This window comes from Condylura cristata, unplaced genomic scaffold (genome assembly GCF_000260355.1).
Source record: "Condylura cristata isolate star-nosed mole 26May11 unplaced genomic scaffold, ConCri1.0 scaffold00005, whole genome shotgun sequence".
Taxonomy (NCBI): domain Eukaryota; kingdom Metazoa; phylum Chordata; class Mammalia; order Eulipotyphla; family Talpidae; genus Condylura; species Condylura cristata.
The window spans coordinates 18,719,582-18,736,402 of record NW_004567106.1 but is presented as its reverse complement, the minus strand read 5'-3'; the positions used below and the strand labels follow the sequence as shown (position 1 = coordinate 18,736,402).

At 34.0% G+C, this 16,821-nt stretch overlaps 1 protein-coding gene across 2 annotated transcripts in view; it reads left to right on the top strand.

Annotated features, from left to right (window-relative positions):
• AGMO (alkylglycerol monooxygenase) overlaps nucleotides 1–16,821 on the top strand; it is a 284,977-nt gene that overhangs the window by 175,839 nt on the left and 92,317 nt on the right. Inside the window, exon 14 of one of the 2 annotated variants that reach the window (XM_012720743.1) lies at nucleotides 11,032–11,122. The exons of the other annotated variant lie outside the window; for it this stretch is intronic. Within the exon in view, the coding sequence (XP_012576197.1) occupies nucleotides 11,032–11,082 (51 nt within the window). The 3' untranslated portion in view covers nucleotides 11,083–11,122. Of the gene's footprint in view, nucleotides 1–11,031; nucleotides 11,123–16,821 lie in introns of those variants that run through there. 2 annotated transcript variants of the gene reach the window in all.

The following is a 16,821-nucleotide window of genomic DNA, read 5'->3' as shown; positions in this document are numbered from 1 at the left end:
GTAAACCAGCACCATTGACACTTTCACTCATTTCATAAATTGATGAGTCATTCTGTATTCATTCTTTCCTTTTCCGTATCTGTTTCATCAACAGTTTCTGTTAAAGATAGTCTGAGATACATCTTTAACAATTTCCCCATTACCATCCACCTAAAGAAGGCACTATCATGTCATTTTAGGACTGTAATCATCGCATCTAAATATTTACTTATCTTACTCTGTTCCTCATACTCTCCAATCCATTTTCAATGTAACAGCAAATTCATATTTCATTTAAACTGCTAAACAGATTAAAATAGCATTTAGGTAAGAGCTAAGCACTCTACTAGGACTAGGGTCATAGTAATTTGTCATAGACACACTCAATGGTCACTTCTGGCACATTATTCAATGTGTGGAGTTCAAAGGATATGCAATTAATAGCGCGAGTACACAATAGCTGCCTTTGTTTTTACTAGTGTCATGAGAAAGATTATTTAATTTTTTTCATTGGCATCATATTTAGGAAATTCTTGGGAGAAAAGCTATATACTTCTTCAGAAAAGAAAAAGCCAGGAGCCCAGATCAGGTCTTTCCATCACAATTTCAGGAACCTAAAAAGTTTCTTGAAGCATATACTCCGGACCTTTAAAACAAAAAATACTTTTGCTACATTCCTTTTGGTCAAAGCACATCATCAGGTCAACCAGTGCTCAAAGGGTGGAGAAATGACTCCATCTCTTCATTACAAAAGAAGACACATCAAATTTAGAAAGACATAAAAGATTTATGGCCACAATCCACTCTAACACACTTGGTTTTTATATTATTTAGGCTCATCTCACAATGATTATTAGCATATCACATAATGGGCACATATTTGTCTGAAGTCATCTTAGATGGTTCATTTCAGCAACACATCTGTCCACATTAAGCTTATAAAATGGAAACTACACCTAACAATTTTTGAAAAAAATATATGCTACTTTGCATATAGTTGGCCACAAACATACTGAGAGAGTGAAACAGAAAATAATGCACACACGCACACACACTGACTTATGAATATTCATAGAATGCAACATAGTACATCAGCTGTGCCAAATTCTTATTTATGAGTAATAATTTAATACTAGTCATGAATATTTTCCTTATATGAAGTTATATTCTGTTATTCAATATTTGATATACATAACATTATATAAAATAATTCAAAATAAAACAACAAAAGTACCTATAATAAACCACATTATGATACTATTAGGGTATTATTAATGTTATATGAGTAATTATGTCATCTCTTCTATTTCATATTCCCACAGATATAATTATTATTTTGTACTTTGTGCTTGTTATTTCCATACTTTCTAAACAAAATAGTTTTTATGTATATTTAACTTTATCACTAAGTAATACTGATTCATTTAAAATATTTTAGTACAATGCATTCTTTCTTTACCACATACTATCATAGTAGACACAGTTTAACTTGATTTTGTTTTTTAATGTTTTTTTTTCCTGTCGTAGTAGGATTCATTTTAGTTGCTATAAAAATTTCATTTTGAGAATGTATCAAAATGTTTTTATTCACACTCTAATTTTTGTTTCTGGCTCTTACAGTTTTTGGTGATGCAATGAAAATTCATGTACATATCTTATGCACATGGCATACATACCTAGAGTTTCTCCAGTTAATTAAGCTAGCTGTGGAGTGCCCTCCCTGGTGTTTCAGCAAGTTAGGATGCAGCACTGCAAGCTAGCCCCAGTCGCTTCAGTGTGAGTTCAACACCCTGCCCCAGAGGTGACCATATGGCACAGTAGACCTCTCCTGTCTCATCCCCTTCTCCCCTCAGAGTGTACTTTATCAATCTGCTGGTTGTGATCCCCACTCTGTCACTAGTGAATCCTCTCACTGTCCCTGCACCTTTGGCCTGTACTCCACTTCAATAAATCTTTAAAATAAATGAATAAATAAAGCTAGGTATGGAATTGCTCAATTGCCAGGCTTGTGCCTTATTATATTCTTAAGATAATATCAAGTTGTCCAAAGAAGTTGTCAAATTTGCCATTGTTACAACACAAATGCCCTCACCAAAGCAGAAATTGTCTGATTTAACTTGTGCTTCTCTGGGTATAGACATCGTTTTCCTAATTACCTCTTTATGTCCCAAATTACCATTTTCCTATTAACCAGTGAAGTGGCTTATTATTTTATATTTAATGATTATCATTTTCCAGTTGATAGGTCACTTAATCCTTTTCCATAAGTAAATATGAAAATATTCTTTGTCATCTATATTTGTTTAAAGTCTATTCTCCCACTTTATAGATTATCTTGTTGCCCTTGAACTCATACAGGGCTTATTTCTATAGAGTTACCCTGCAATATTTGAATTGTATATGAATATATACATGTTGATGGCACTACTAAACTATCCACTGTTATTAAATCTTATAAACATAAGCTTTTTTATGTCATATTAGATGTAGCTAGCTACAATTCCTTCTGTTACTACCAGTAATCATTTAGCATTTATATAAGTCCTATATAGAAGCATGAATTGAGACTACAACTATGCAATAATATAAAGCTATCAAAATTGAAGAAAAATTTCAATGCTTGGTTTCTTTAGCAAGGTTTATTGATTAATAGAATTTCAAATACAGGGCCTCCCCAGTGGCTCAGTGGGTTAAAGCACGCCTGTATCCCAGTTCATGGATGCATAAATAAATAAATCTTTAAAAAAAAAAACAGTTTTAAATACTCAGATCACTGTTTCCTCTATTTTGTGACAACTACTCAAACTTAAAATGATTATAATATCTACTGTATCTCATATCACAACTTCAAAAATGTATTGAAATTCTCCTATATCCCTGATGTTTCTATGTACTATATTACTGACTACAGAATATACAACTAACTGAACAAACTTAGCTATTTTACCTATTTACTAATTATCCAATAAGTAAATATAAGTTATTTCACTCATCAGATCATAATTCCAGATTTTAATCCCTCTTATATTCTCTAAATTATGAATAACAAATTTAGAAATGTGCTAATTACTTACATGTGACATGTAATGGAGTGTATGTTATAGGAAAAAATTCTTATTTTTAGCAAGAAATGCAAATTCATGGAATAGCATAAAATACAAAAACACTGAGTCTAATAGCAAATTCTCTTTCCATTTGGTATGTGCTTATTCAATAAGCTGTATCACTCTTCTTTATTTACACCCAGTTTACATATCACTGCCACTTTTCATTAGTGTAATAGTCTTTAAAAATACAACTTTCAAAACCAAATCAGGAAGAAATTGGAAATCTGACAATTTATAAGCAAGGAAATTGATATACTGTCAAAAGTCACACAAAAGCAAAAGCCCAGGACTAAGTGGTTATACTAGTGTGTGTGTGTGTTTTAATTTATTTATTTATACATACAGAACTGGGGTACACGTCAGAGGTGCAGGGATAGTGAGAGGGTTCTCCAGAAACAGGGTGGGGAGCAGAACAGGCCAACTGCCAAGGGGAACAGAGGGTGGGTCTGCCATGCCATGTAGGTCACCTCCGGGGCAGGGATCAAACTCATGCTGGAGTAGCTTTAGCTTCTTAGTGCTGTACTTTAACCCCGCTGCACCACCAGGGAAGGCCCTATACTAGTGTGTTTTAAACAAATCTTGGAAAACATTACACCAATCTTTTTTAAATTCTTCTAAAAAGTTGAATAAAAAGAAATGCTTCCAAATATATTTTGTAAGACCAAAATTTCCCTATTCCAAACTCAGAGAAGGCCATAATACACAAAAAGGAAAACTAAGACCAATATCCTAGATGAACATAGATTTTAAAATATCCTTGATAAATCTTACCAAATTCAGCAATACACTGAAAGGATTATACACCATGACCAAATGGAATTTATTACATGGATACAAGAATTAGTAATTAATGTGATGTACCACTAAGCAAAAAGAAAGCTAACAGTCATTATTAATAGGTGCAGACAATCCATTTGAAAAGATTTTTATCCGTTTATGATAAAAACTCATTGAGAATGGCATAGAAAGAACATAACTTATCTTAATAAAAGACCATATATTAAAGAAGCCCAGAAACAAACCCAGACATATGTGGACAGTTAATTTATAACAAAAGAATCAAGGGATTACAATAGAGAAAGGAATTTATCTTCAACAAATGAACCAAAAACCTAAATAAGGTACATCTTTAAAGAAGACATAGATGTTCATTAGGGATATGAAATAATGCTCATTATCACATATTGTGGAAGTATTAGAAAACCACAATATCACCTCACACCAATGAAGATGCTGTAATCAAGACCAAAATCAAATGTTAGGGTGAATGTAAAAAGAAAGGAATGCTCATACACTACTGGTGGGAATGTAGAGTGGTCCAATCTCTAGAAGGCTTTATTGAATCTCCTCAAAAAATTAAAAACAGATCTGCCATTAGCTATAAAAGTCATATTCCTAGGTATATCTACAAAGAATATAAAGTATGGAAATGAACACACCTGTGTTCATTTTAGTGCAATTTATAATAGTCAAGATAGGTAAACAATGCAAGTGGTGAAGGATAGATGATAAGATAAAGAATATGTGGGGCATAGCATTGAATACTACTTATTTATAAGATAAAGCATCTAAATAAGTCTTGTCATTTTCAATAACATGTATGAACTGGATGGATTACACTAAACAAAATAAGTCATAATAAGAAAGACAAATACTGATAGTTTCACTCATATGTGAAATGCAGAGGAACAGACAATACCAAAATAAACCTCTGAATTCTAAATAGAGACATGAGGATACAGAGGGGTAGGATAGTGGGAGCAAAGGGTAGAAAGGATATAATAGACTGTGGTGGAAGTTACTTTTGGTGTGAATAGGTGTGAATCTGTACTTCTAAAACACATACTGAGTTGTAAACCATTACCTTATTTAAAAAAACAGCATAAAAAAAGTGAATGAATTGTATTATTTTATTCTCCCTTGCTATCAAGTATATTTAAAATGTAAAGATTTATTTGTTCCTGTTCAGTATACCTACAAATAGCATGTATACTCTGTTGTACATCCTATGCAGCGAGCTTTATATGGACATGTTAAGTGCAGATTTATATGAATGTATCACTCTCATGTACATAACATGTGCTAGTTGAAAAGAGTGAAATGAAAGTAATGTAAGGAGGCAGGATAAGTAACAGTTGTAAGTTGTCTGGGTGGTTTTTTTTTTTTAAGATTTATTTATTTATGCATACAGAATTGGGGTACAAGCCAGAGGTGCAGCAAGGTGAGAAGATTCACCAGAACAGAGAGGGAGCAGAACAGGCAGATCGACAAAGCACATCGCTGAGGGTAGCTGCCAGCGAGACAAGAGAGGTCAGCGGAACCATGTGAATCACCTCAGGCCGGGATCAAACTTGCACTGAAGCAGCTGTGGCTAGCTTGCAGTGTTGCATTCTACCCGTTGCACCACCAGAGAGGGCCCTGGGTGATTTCTTTGAGATCCGTTTCTTTTTTAAAGATTTGTTTTTATTTATTTATGCGCACAAGAATAGTGGGGTATAGGTGCAAGGGGTGAGAGGATTCACCAGAGACAGAGTGGGGACAGGCAGAACTACTGAAATACACTGCTGAGGGAGAGCAGCAGGGAGACAGGAGAGGTCTGCTGCGCCATGTGGGTCACCTGGGGTAGGGGGCTGGCAGGAAACAAACTCATGCTGTAGCTGTGATAGCTCTAAGACTTCACCCCTAGGCCACCATGGAAGCCCTTCTTACATTCTTAATAATCTACCCCTTCTTCCTTAAATCCTTATTTGAAAAGTACTAGCAATTGCATTTACAAAAATAGCTGCTTTTGCAAATACTTTAAGTTCACAGAGATTTTCCTCATCAAGCACTTTTTTCAGCAATTTAAAATAACATTATGAGGAATAGTAATTCTTCATCTTTTTCACTAACTTACACTAATGAAATCATTAAAACATTGGTATTTTAAGGAGAAAATTACATGAAGATATACTAAGTTTTAAACAATATTTTAAATTGACTATCATTTTCATGTTTGTTTCATTTGTCTTTTTTCCTCGTTTCCCTTTTCTTATTTGAAAATAGGAAGTAACTCCTTGCCAAGTGTAAGTTAACTAGACTTATAAACACTGAATTTAGCTCAATGTCACAATTTTTAGTGAATTTAAAGTAGATAAATGCTTTATTAGTTGTTTGCCTAAAAATATTCAGGAATGCCAGAGGTCTAACTTTCTGCATGTCTCATTCCTCACCATGCATCCAGTCTCCATCCTGCTGACTCACTTCTCAACATTTTTCATGTCTGTCCTCTTCCCTGACTTATTTCTGGGTGTAATCTACCACTGTCAGCATGGTGAGTAACGAGCAGCAGCTTAAAGTAAACACCATTTACTCATAAGGAATTATTTCCACATCACCTCCGATTTTTTGTTTGGTATTAAGAAAAAAATGAAACCCTGCCCTATTTTATAATCACCTGTCCTACATTTGAAATAACAAAGAGCCTCCTATTTGCCTCCTCTGGTCTGAGTGTGCCACGCACTGTGCTATGATTTATGACCTGAGCATCCGACACTCTCCATGAACTAACAAGATGGCCCACTGCATTTGAAATTTATCCCTCAAATGAAAGCAAACACGGTCTTGTGATATAAAGCCTTGTCAGCACGCACGGAATTAAACATACACAAGTTCTAAGTTTCAGTCTTTTTGCCTCTCTTAAGAATGACTAAAACAGGTTAAGATCCATCGGGTAACAGAACTTCATCTACGAAGAAAGGGCTCTGAGGGGAATCCTGACCCGGAGAAAAGGCGCAGGGATACTTGGCAGAAAGTCAGCATGGTTTCCACTAGTACATGACAGGGACTCATTATGGGCTAGCTGTTGCCTGTAAGCTGGTTTCACTACCATCAACTACGAAGCCAGAATGCCTGGTTCCAGATGCTCTTGCCAATTGACCGTAAAATTGCTCTGCATTTCTGGCCAAGCCGAGATTTTTAAAGTGCCCCTCTCCCGCCCCTCAACACCCAAACCCCCCAAGTTCCTCTAAAAAGCTGCTCATTATTCTTCCTTTGCCCCCTGATCTCAGCAAAAGAAATACTTCTGGAATCAATTAGAAATGTCTGCCCTTGATGAGGTTTGCACGTGAGTTTGGAGTCGTGAGGCTTTGATAGTGCAGCCAACAGCTGCAGCTTCAGGTGGTAAAATCTAAGAAGGAATTTTCCAGGGTTTATTTACCATCATAAAAAATTTAAAACTAGGCAAGACATGTTGGGAGAACATCTTATAAGCCTTTGAAAGTGAGATTAAATTTGGATTATATATTTATTTTATTCACAGTGGTCAAACTGGAGATCTGTGATAAGGGAGTCTTTCCACTGATTTAATAGATTGTGTCAAATGGTTATAAATAGTAAAAATGGGGGTCTCCTTACTGAGGGTTAATGATAAAAGAGCATCTGTTATGCTTCTGTCATAATAATTGCTTGACGAGTAACATTAGTCAAGGTTAATGTAATCAGAACCCATCTTCTGAAAATGTGTATTAGAGCTGAGTAATAATGTTTGTCTATTTCCTTTCTTTCCAGCTATGTGTGCATATGATATTTAATAAAATGTTTTTTTTCTTTTAAAATGTAGCTTTGCAATAAGCTTTAATTAGTGCTTACTTGAAAGAGGCTATAAACATTTTATATTAACATGCCCAATTAAAACACATTTGCTATTGTACCATGAAAACAACATTATTTTTCCTAAAATCAAATTGAAAAGCATTGTAACAACCTAGGGATTCCATATTGTCACCGGGTTCTTCAAGTACTTAGCCTTTCTTTCCTCAAGTATATGATTAGCTTCTAGGAAGTCTGCCTCTGTTTTTCCTGCTGGCTGAAAAGCACAGCCAATGTCAAGTATTAATTTTTATTAAACGTTACTAAAATTGTCACTAGCACCTTCAAGAAATACTAATTTTTTTCTCCCTAGAGAATTACTATTAAATACAGTTTTCATTCTCAGAACTGAAGCTTCTGTAGTTAAGTACCTGCTATTCCCTCTTAATGTGGAGATCTTCCTCAATTTATGGCAGGATTAGGTACCCCTCCCTAACCATTGAATTGAAAATAACAAAACTTAATACATCTAATCTATTGGACATGTTAGCTTAGCCTAACCTAAATGTGTTCAAAAACACTTACACATAGCCTGAAGCTGGTCAGCAGAGTTCACTGTAGAGTAAAAGTTGTTGATGCCTGTGATGCAGTGGTTGACCAGGACATATTGTCACCTCACTGCCAGGTGTCACAGGAGAGTATTACACTGTACATGGTTGTTTAGTCAGGGGAAAAAAGTCGACATTCAAACTTCAAAGTATAGTTTCTACTCAATGCATATACTTTTGGATTGCAGTAAAGTCATAAAGACATAGGTTGAACCATTATTAAGTTCAGAACTATCTATATTGAAATTTCTACTTATAGGATGGAGAAGTGTGTAGAAGGAATTTTGTGTCTGCTTCTCTAGTAGTATTTAAACTTATCTCTGTATTAAATGCAGCAGGTTTAGTGGTTTTTTTTTGTTTGTTTGTTTGTTTTACTTTTCTAAATGAGAGCATCCTATGTGTAGACATTTCCCCACTAATTATTGTGGTTTCTAGGTTGAAGTTTATTATTTAGTAAAACTAAGTGATGAATAAATAGCTATTATCAACTGTGCCTAAAATATGGTACTTTTTTAATATATCTATGGGCTAACTGTAAGTAGTATGAAATATTGTTACTTACACTACCTAGAATCTCAAGCATACCAAAAATGTGATAAAGATTAAAAAGACATATTTTGCTTGCAAGTTTCTGGGGTAAAGTAGCATATCCACAACAACAAGAACAAAAAGAAACAAGGCAGAACAAGTTTTAATTACCATCTTTCAAAAAATAATGCCTCATTTATCCTCAATATCCTCCACATGTTGTGCATGTTATTGGTGAGCCAAACTTCCTTTTATTAAGACAAAAAAAGTGCTATAGTCAGGATTTAACAACATTCTGGAGTTTACTTCCCTGTGATCAAATGGTTAGAGAAAAGTTGACTAATTCGTTCATTCCTTTTCTCTGAAATGAAGCATCCCATGTGCAAGTTTTTTCCTAAGTATGTTCAGATCTAAGAGCAAAACTGGCTGTTTGGTTTTGAAACCATTGACAGTGGAAACATTTGCTCCAGGGAGGAAGCAGAAATCCACTCTCCCTGACTATCACATATGATACTTCCTTTATGTTTATATATCAGGTGAAATTGCATGCTTCCTAATAGCCATTTGGTCCTGGAGTCTGAGAAGATCCTTGAATTATGAATTGCTATCTAACACAGTCACTTGCCATTCATATGTATCATGTTAAGAGGTATCATCTTCTTTACATGCTTACATAATGTATCAGTGGGAACTGAATGATACAGATAGTGTAGATTTACTACTTTTATGCTGTCTTTTATGTTATCTACATTAAAATTCAATACTTACACGACATATTAGTGTATAACCCAAACAGGTATTACCTCGAATTATTTTTGTCTGTGACAGTTTCTAAGACTGGCTTGATCTAGTTTTGTACAAGTATGAAAGTTATTGATGAGGTGGAGGGAGAAATGGACTTAAATTCCAGACATGTAGCTAACAGGAATTTACAACAATGTGAGGACTGTCACTTCGTTCTCAGTTCTCAATTTCCCTATCTGTATTAGGGAATGAAGTAGATTTCTAAAGGTCCCTCAAAAAATTTAGATAATTTAGTTATTTTAGTTTTTAATATTTCACATAGGCTATGTGACTTAAAACACAAACAAATCATCTTCCAGACAAGCTTCTCACTGGTTAGAATGGAACTTAGATAGGTTCTAAGTTAATGGAAATGCACTAAGGTAATAAAAGAGCCTGGAGCAAATTTTTGAGTGGAGAGCATTTGATACTGAACTATTATTAAAGCAAGCATCTTCGATGTAAATGACTGCAAGATTAAAGTCTTTGTGTTTAATACCAGCGATAACTTCATGGAGAATAGTAAGAACATTCAACATAACTAAGTATTGTCAGTGTTTCTTGAGTTTAAGGAAACAAAGGCACAGATTCCTTCAATCCACTTTGTTTTCATAGTATGTTAGTTATGAACCCCTGAGGTATCACTCACAAAAGTCTCAATGTGAGACACATACTGGTATACAATAAGCGTGTAGATAGATTACTCAAAATGAATTAGATCGATAGTGCAGAACTTGCAGATTTGCTTGTGTATTTTTGATTTGTGATACTATGTGGTAATCAAAGTGTAAAAGATTATTTTTCTCAGTTTGCTAGAGACTCTTCAAATAACTGCTAAGTTTATGGATAGTTTTGCATGCAATTTTCATTTACACTAAACCCAACCCTATATAACTAAAACAATAGATTTATTTAAATCGGTAATGGGGGCCCTCCCTGGTGGCGCAGCGGGTTAAAGCACAGCCCTGGAAAGCTTAAGCCACTTCCGCGTTCGATTCCCGCCTGCCTGGGAGGAGATCCACATGGCGTGGCAAACCTCTCCTGACCCGCCCGCTGCTCCCTCAGCAGTGCACTTCCTCGATCTGCCTGTTCTGCTCCCCACTCTGTCTCTGGTGAATCCTCTCACCCTCCGCATCTCTGGCCTGTACCCGAGTTCTGTACGAATAAATAAATCTTTTAATTAATTAATTAATTAATCGGTAATGGTATGTTTCGTTCACTCTTAGTACATTCTAGAGAAAACTATGCAATTGAAAACCAGACTGTACAAATACACAAGTGTTACAGGTGACACACAGTATGGAAACAGGGCATTTAGTTGTACTTAGAAATTTAAAATCCTTGTTATTCTCTCCAAATGGCCTTCTGCATCTGACTCTCAATTCTTTTATTCTGGCATTAGTGTTCTTCCTTGATTCTTTTCTGTTGGTTCCAAACCAGTTTCATCTGTCTTCCAGGGTAATTTAATTTACTTATCACTGACCAACATCATAATAAACACCTTGTAGTTGACTTCGCATAGAATATACAACTGTATTTCTGAGGGATTCTCTAAAGAAGAGGATAATAGTATATGTGAATAAGCTCAAGTAAATATGGAGATGCAGTTAGATCATTGGGATACATGTAAGTAAACAAGACTTTGAAATGCTAAACTGTTCTCTAAGATTATAGTTTGAGTTTCAAGTATCATGTTCCTCTCCCATCATATGAAATTTTATGAAATATCATAAAACACTATGTTGTTATACAACAACAGGTTCTTTATGAAATATTATAAAACACTATGTTGTTATATAACAGCAGGTTCTAGACTGAAACAAACTTAAGGGGCATAAACTAAATCCAAACCTTGGCTGTATTTTGATTTTGTTTTACCTACAGTTATTTGTTTTTGATTTAAAATTTGAGAGGTTACCTACCAATGTTTTCAATTTAGGAGATTTTTAATTTTTTAATTATCAAGGTTTTGTGGGGTGTTTTTTTTTTTTTTTTTTTAATTATCAAGGTTTTGTGGTTTTTTTTTATGCATATGGAACTGGAATACAAGCCAGAGCGGTGAGGGAATCACCAGAGACAGAATAGGGAGCAAAACAGGCTGATCGACAAAGTACACTGCTGACTGGAGAGGCTGGCGGTTTAGGCAAGGCCTTCTATTCCATGTGGGTTACCTCCAGGGCTGGGGATCAAATTCTACTGGCACTCGCACTGAGGCACTGAGCAGCTGCGGCTCGCTTGCAATAAAGCTGTGTCCTTACCCGTTGAGTAAGGGAGGGCCCTTAATTTAGGAGATTTTAAGAACTTGAATTAGGGTCCTCCCTAGTGGCACAAAGGTTAAAGAGCAGCACTGCAAAGCTAGCTGCTGCAGTTTCAGCATGAATTTGATTCCTGATCCCTGAAAGTGACCCACATGGCATGGTAGACCTCTCCTGTCTTGCCCGCTGCTCCCCTCAGTAATGTACTTCCTTGATTTGCCTGTTCTGCTCCTTAATCTGTCTCTGGTGAATTCTCTCACGACCCCTGCACCTCTGGCCTGTATCCCAGTTCTGTATACATTAACAAATCTTTAAAAAAAAAAAAAAAGAACCTGAATAATTTTGGGTTTTTTTAGAAAAAAATCCAAAAATTGATCTGCTATGAGATTCCCTCAGGACACCAGGGAGTTTGAGTCCCTGAACAATCCTACAGGAGATGTTTTAATCTTTTCAGGTTATAGACATCAAACTGGAGACGCAAATAAAAGGTTCAAACAGCATGGAAGTCCCTGTTATTTTATCCATAGAAGATATTGACAGGATTTCCTATCGTAAAGAAGGATCTTTAAACTTTAAAATAAATTGAGGCACATTCTGCTGTTATCAACTCTCATCCTTTGAGAGTTTTTAGAAATTAGAGAAATACAGTCATCTATTGGCCTTTTACAGATGTACCCTACATCTAAGAGATTGCGTGATTTGTCCAGAAGTACATTGTAAATCCAGTCAGGGCATGAGTATAGGTTTTTTAGTATGTGTGTGTGTAGATAATGTGTGTGTGTTATATATTTTTGCATATAATATATATGGATATATGTATTCATATATGGCATAAAACTTGTCAGAAAGTATGCATACACACATAAAACAAAAACAAGTAGGACTGGAATCCTCTGACACAGATACTACATGGCAGGAAGACATATATGGAACTTTTCAAAGAATCTTTCAAAGTTTGACTCATATGAATTTACTACTTTTTTTAATAAAAAATATGTATTGACACACCAAAGGGCAATTTTTAATGAATGTGTAAGAAATAATCCTAATACATTAAAGCATGTATATGTAAATATATAAAATATATGACAATGTATATACTTTTAATTTAAACAAGTGGGTCCAATTAAAAAAAAATAAGGTGCAGTTCAATTCAGTCAACTTTTTTTTTTTAAACTATAATCAACACTAAAAGAACTATTTTCCAAAGCCATATGTTGCATATGGCCAAATCACTTTGAACTTTAACCCTTGAATAACTGTCTAAAATTGAGTATCTTGGTTTAAATTACTGAATTTTTCTGAGTATAAATTTTTAAAATTATCTTGTGTTCCACTGTTAGATTAGATTTGTGAAAGAAATGAGGAAAGTTAAATATAAGGAATGGCAACAATACAATATTTCTCTTATTATTAAGGGGCTATGCACGAAAGAGTGGTTAAAGTAAATTATCTCCACAACTGTCAAATAGAAAATGCCTTATGAAGGAAAATTAACAAATGCCATGTTTTGCCATAGACCTTAAGCCCAAAACACTTGAAACAGTTTGTAATGTTTAAATGTTGGAAATAGGTGTTATGAAGAAATGAATATACAAAGTCCAAGTTATTTACTAAATAAAGTACTTTAGACCTAGACCAAATAACATTGTTACCTCTCTCCCAGTGGAATTTGAGTGATTACATCTGTCTTGGCAAAAGTGGTTCAGTTTATCCTAATGTAGATTCCATGTAATGCTTATATTACATTGTTTACATTGCTGATTGAAAGCTAATATACAGAATATGCAGTGTGAGATGCCTGTTTCCAGTTTAAAGTGTATAGATTTTGTATGGCAAAGACTATTGATGAGTTGAAATTACCCCAAATTTAACAGTCTTTTACTGTATCTACCAGGTAAGAATCAATCTTTGTTTTCCTTTTAACAACAAAATCTGTTTAAATAATTCTCTTTGTTTTATAAGTAAAATATTCTGCCATATTATTGCCATATTAGGTAATAATTATATTAGCAATTATATAATTAATAAGATTTAATATTTTACATTAAAATAGTGATGTTTATTCACTTGGACTTACTAGATCCATCACTCACATATTCAGCAATATTTGGAAAACAAACTTTATGATAATATTGTTACCATTCTGATTAAAATCTTCATTTGTGTCCTGCTTTGATATTTACCATGTTAATACTGTATGATTTAGTTAGGTGTCATACTGTCTGAGCATATTAATATTTGTCTTTTAGATTATTTACAGGAATTAAATGTTGTATGCAATATACTTAATTTCTGTGACTTGGTAAATATTTAACAACTGCTAGTGTTGTTTATAATGATGAAAACAGCAGTAACAACATCATCAGTACCAGGCAATGAGACAGTTAATGGGGAAGGGGAATAAACATTATGCCTCCCTTCCTCTCCGTTCTTTCCCATCCTCTACCTCTTTTCCCTTTAGTGTCTCTATTCTGTAGGGTTAGTTTCTCAGATTGTCTTTATCTGGACTTTAATTTACTTCCTTTCTAATCCACAGATTAGTTACACTATCCAGCATTTACTTACTCTTCAGTTTAGAATTGTCTTTTTATTTGTATCAATCTCAGTGGCTGTCAAGTTATCAATCTTTAAATTCTCAAATATGTGAGAAGAAATAATATCCATTGTCTTCCTGTGAATTTCACGGACCATTAAAAGAAACATTTTTAAAATATAATTTTTCATGTATGCAATAAGTGAGTAAACAAAATTTCGGCTTTTAAACAATATTTAAGACATGCTACTAAAAGTATAAATTTTATCCACTATTTCAGTGCTAAGAATTTAGTGGGAAACACTCCTTCCCCTTTCATGATTCAGAATCATTTTGAAAGGCAAGCTCTCATCAAAGACAAGTTTTGGAGATGTTTAGTGATTAATATAACAACAAAATATACGGAAAAACTGTGAAACTTATGTCATTTTCAACCATATACAGACAAAAATAAACGTGCAGTTGGGTGAGGTGAGATTTTTAAGGAATTATGTAAAGGTTCAGAATCTATTGTATTATGTTTATAAATTTGATCCTTTGCATTATATTTTTCCATTTGATGATAATAATTCCTGAAAGCCTAAAATATGGACCTACTAAAGATTCTTTTTACTTATTCCCTAAACTCTTTCATTCTAAAACTTTTACACCAAATCTTTGGAGCTATCTTACATTTCATATCACTTTTAAGTAAAATAATGTTAGCATAGCAAATGAGTGAAATAGTTGATATTTTGTAGCTAAAATTTTATATTTAAACCTTAGGAGAATTAGAAATGATTTTAAAAGTAGAGACTTAAGATTCTTAGTGACAGAATGTTAATTTTCTGTCAAATGTATTAATAGAAAAGGGTGTTATACATAGTTATTAATGAATAGCATTGTTCATTTTATAATGCTGTGCAAGACCACACTAATGAAGTCTTTAAAATATAATTGAATTCAGATACAATTTAGTAGGAAAATGAGAAACTTCTTTAAGATGTCCATCTGTGTAATTATTATTAAGTAGCATGTCATTCCCCAAAACGTAAAACAACCATAAAAGGGAAGTCCACTGATTATCAAGTGGACTTCATCTAAATATGCATTTTTATTTATTCCTCACAGTAGCTCATTTACTTAATATATTTTTCAGATGAGGAATGACAGTCTCAGAGAATTAATTTGTCCAAGGTCATAAGATTATAAGTTATAAGGTAGAATTCAAAACCCTTTTGTATCTGTATCTTTCATACTACAGCATAAAGAATAAAAATGATGACTGTATTGATCTTAGTGTTAATGGAGATAATCCACTTCTAAATATATACATTAATAAAATAAGCTATTTTTAAAATAAGCAGTCTAAATCTCTTCACCTCTTCAGATATTCCCATCTGAGACTTTGATTGATGAAACCATCTAATATCTTGGAAATGATAGGATGAGGTTGCCAGAAAGCTTGGAGTTTACCCCACATTAGAAAGTATCAGCACTAGATGATGATGATAATGATTAATGAAGTCCCAATGTTTAGCCTCCTTGTGAATATATTGACAATAAAGAATTTCACTGCAGCTCTCCCACCACAGGTTTCCAGTGACCTCCACCATAGTAAGTTCTCTCCCTCTACCCCCAACCCAATTTTCACTCCTAAACTTTACCAACAAACTCCTTAAGTTTAAAATAATTTACAAGATATTCATGGTTTCAACTTAATGTCATAGCAACAACCTTGACCTTTCACTCCCTCCCATTCTTCTGTTCCCTACAGCAAAATAATGTTAAGAGTTTTTCTCCTGCCTTACTAGTCATTCCTTTTCAACAGCTGGAATCAACTTCTCTTTTCAACCTCAGTGCATTCCTCCTATTTTCACTTTGTGTTATATATTCTCAAACCTGATGCAGTTTACTATCCTTGTGGATTAAATACTTTCTAAGTGCTGTTGACTTGTCACATTTTCTGTATCTTTCACTGTTTCTCAGTTGAATTTCATATATATGTATCTAATTGCCTACTAGAACCCATGCATGGACATGCAAGTTTGGAAATAAAAGGAGTTGCCTAACTTAACACATAAATTTGGGAGATATCGAAGAGCCATAGGAAGTAAGGAGTTAGAAAAATAGGATTGTTTGATTATATTATCTGCAAAGATGCAGTCATAAAATGAAAACTTATAGCACGTTACTTGAATTTATTTAAATCTAAACTATATAGTAATATTTTTCTATTTGAAACAATTTGTTTGAGAATCACTAGTTAGCATTTCTTAAGAACTGTATTCTAACCAATATACATAATCTTTCAAGAGAACAAATTAGATTACATTTTAGCATCACTTCCATTTCTTCAATTCCTTAACAGATAGCTGGGATTCAACTTACTGTCCCAAACGTTGATCTGTATTAGGAAAGATCTAATGGATAGAAATACTTAAAATGATTCAGTCCCTGCACTATATTTTTTATTT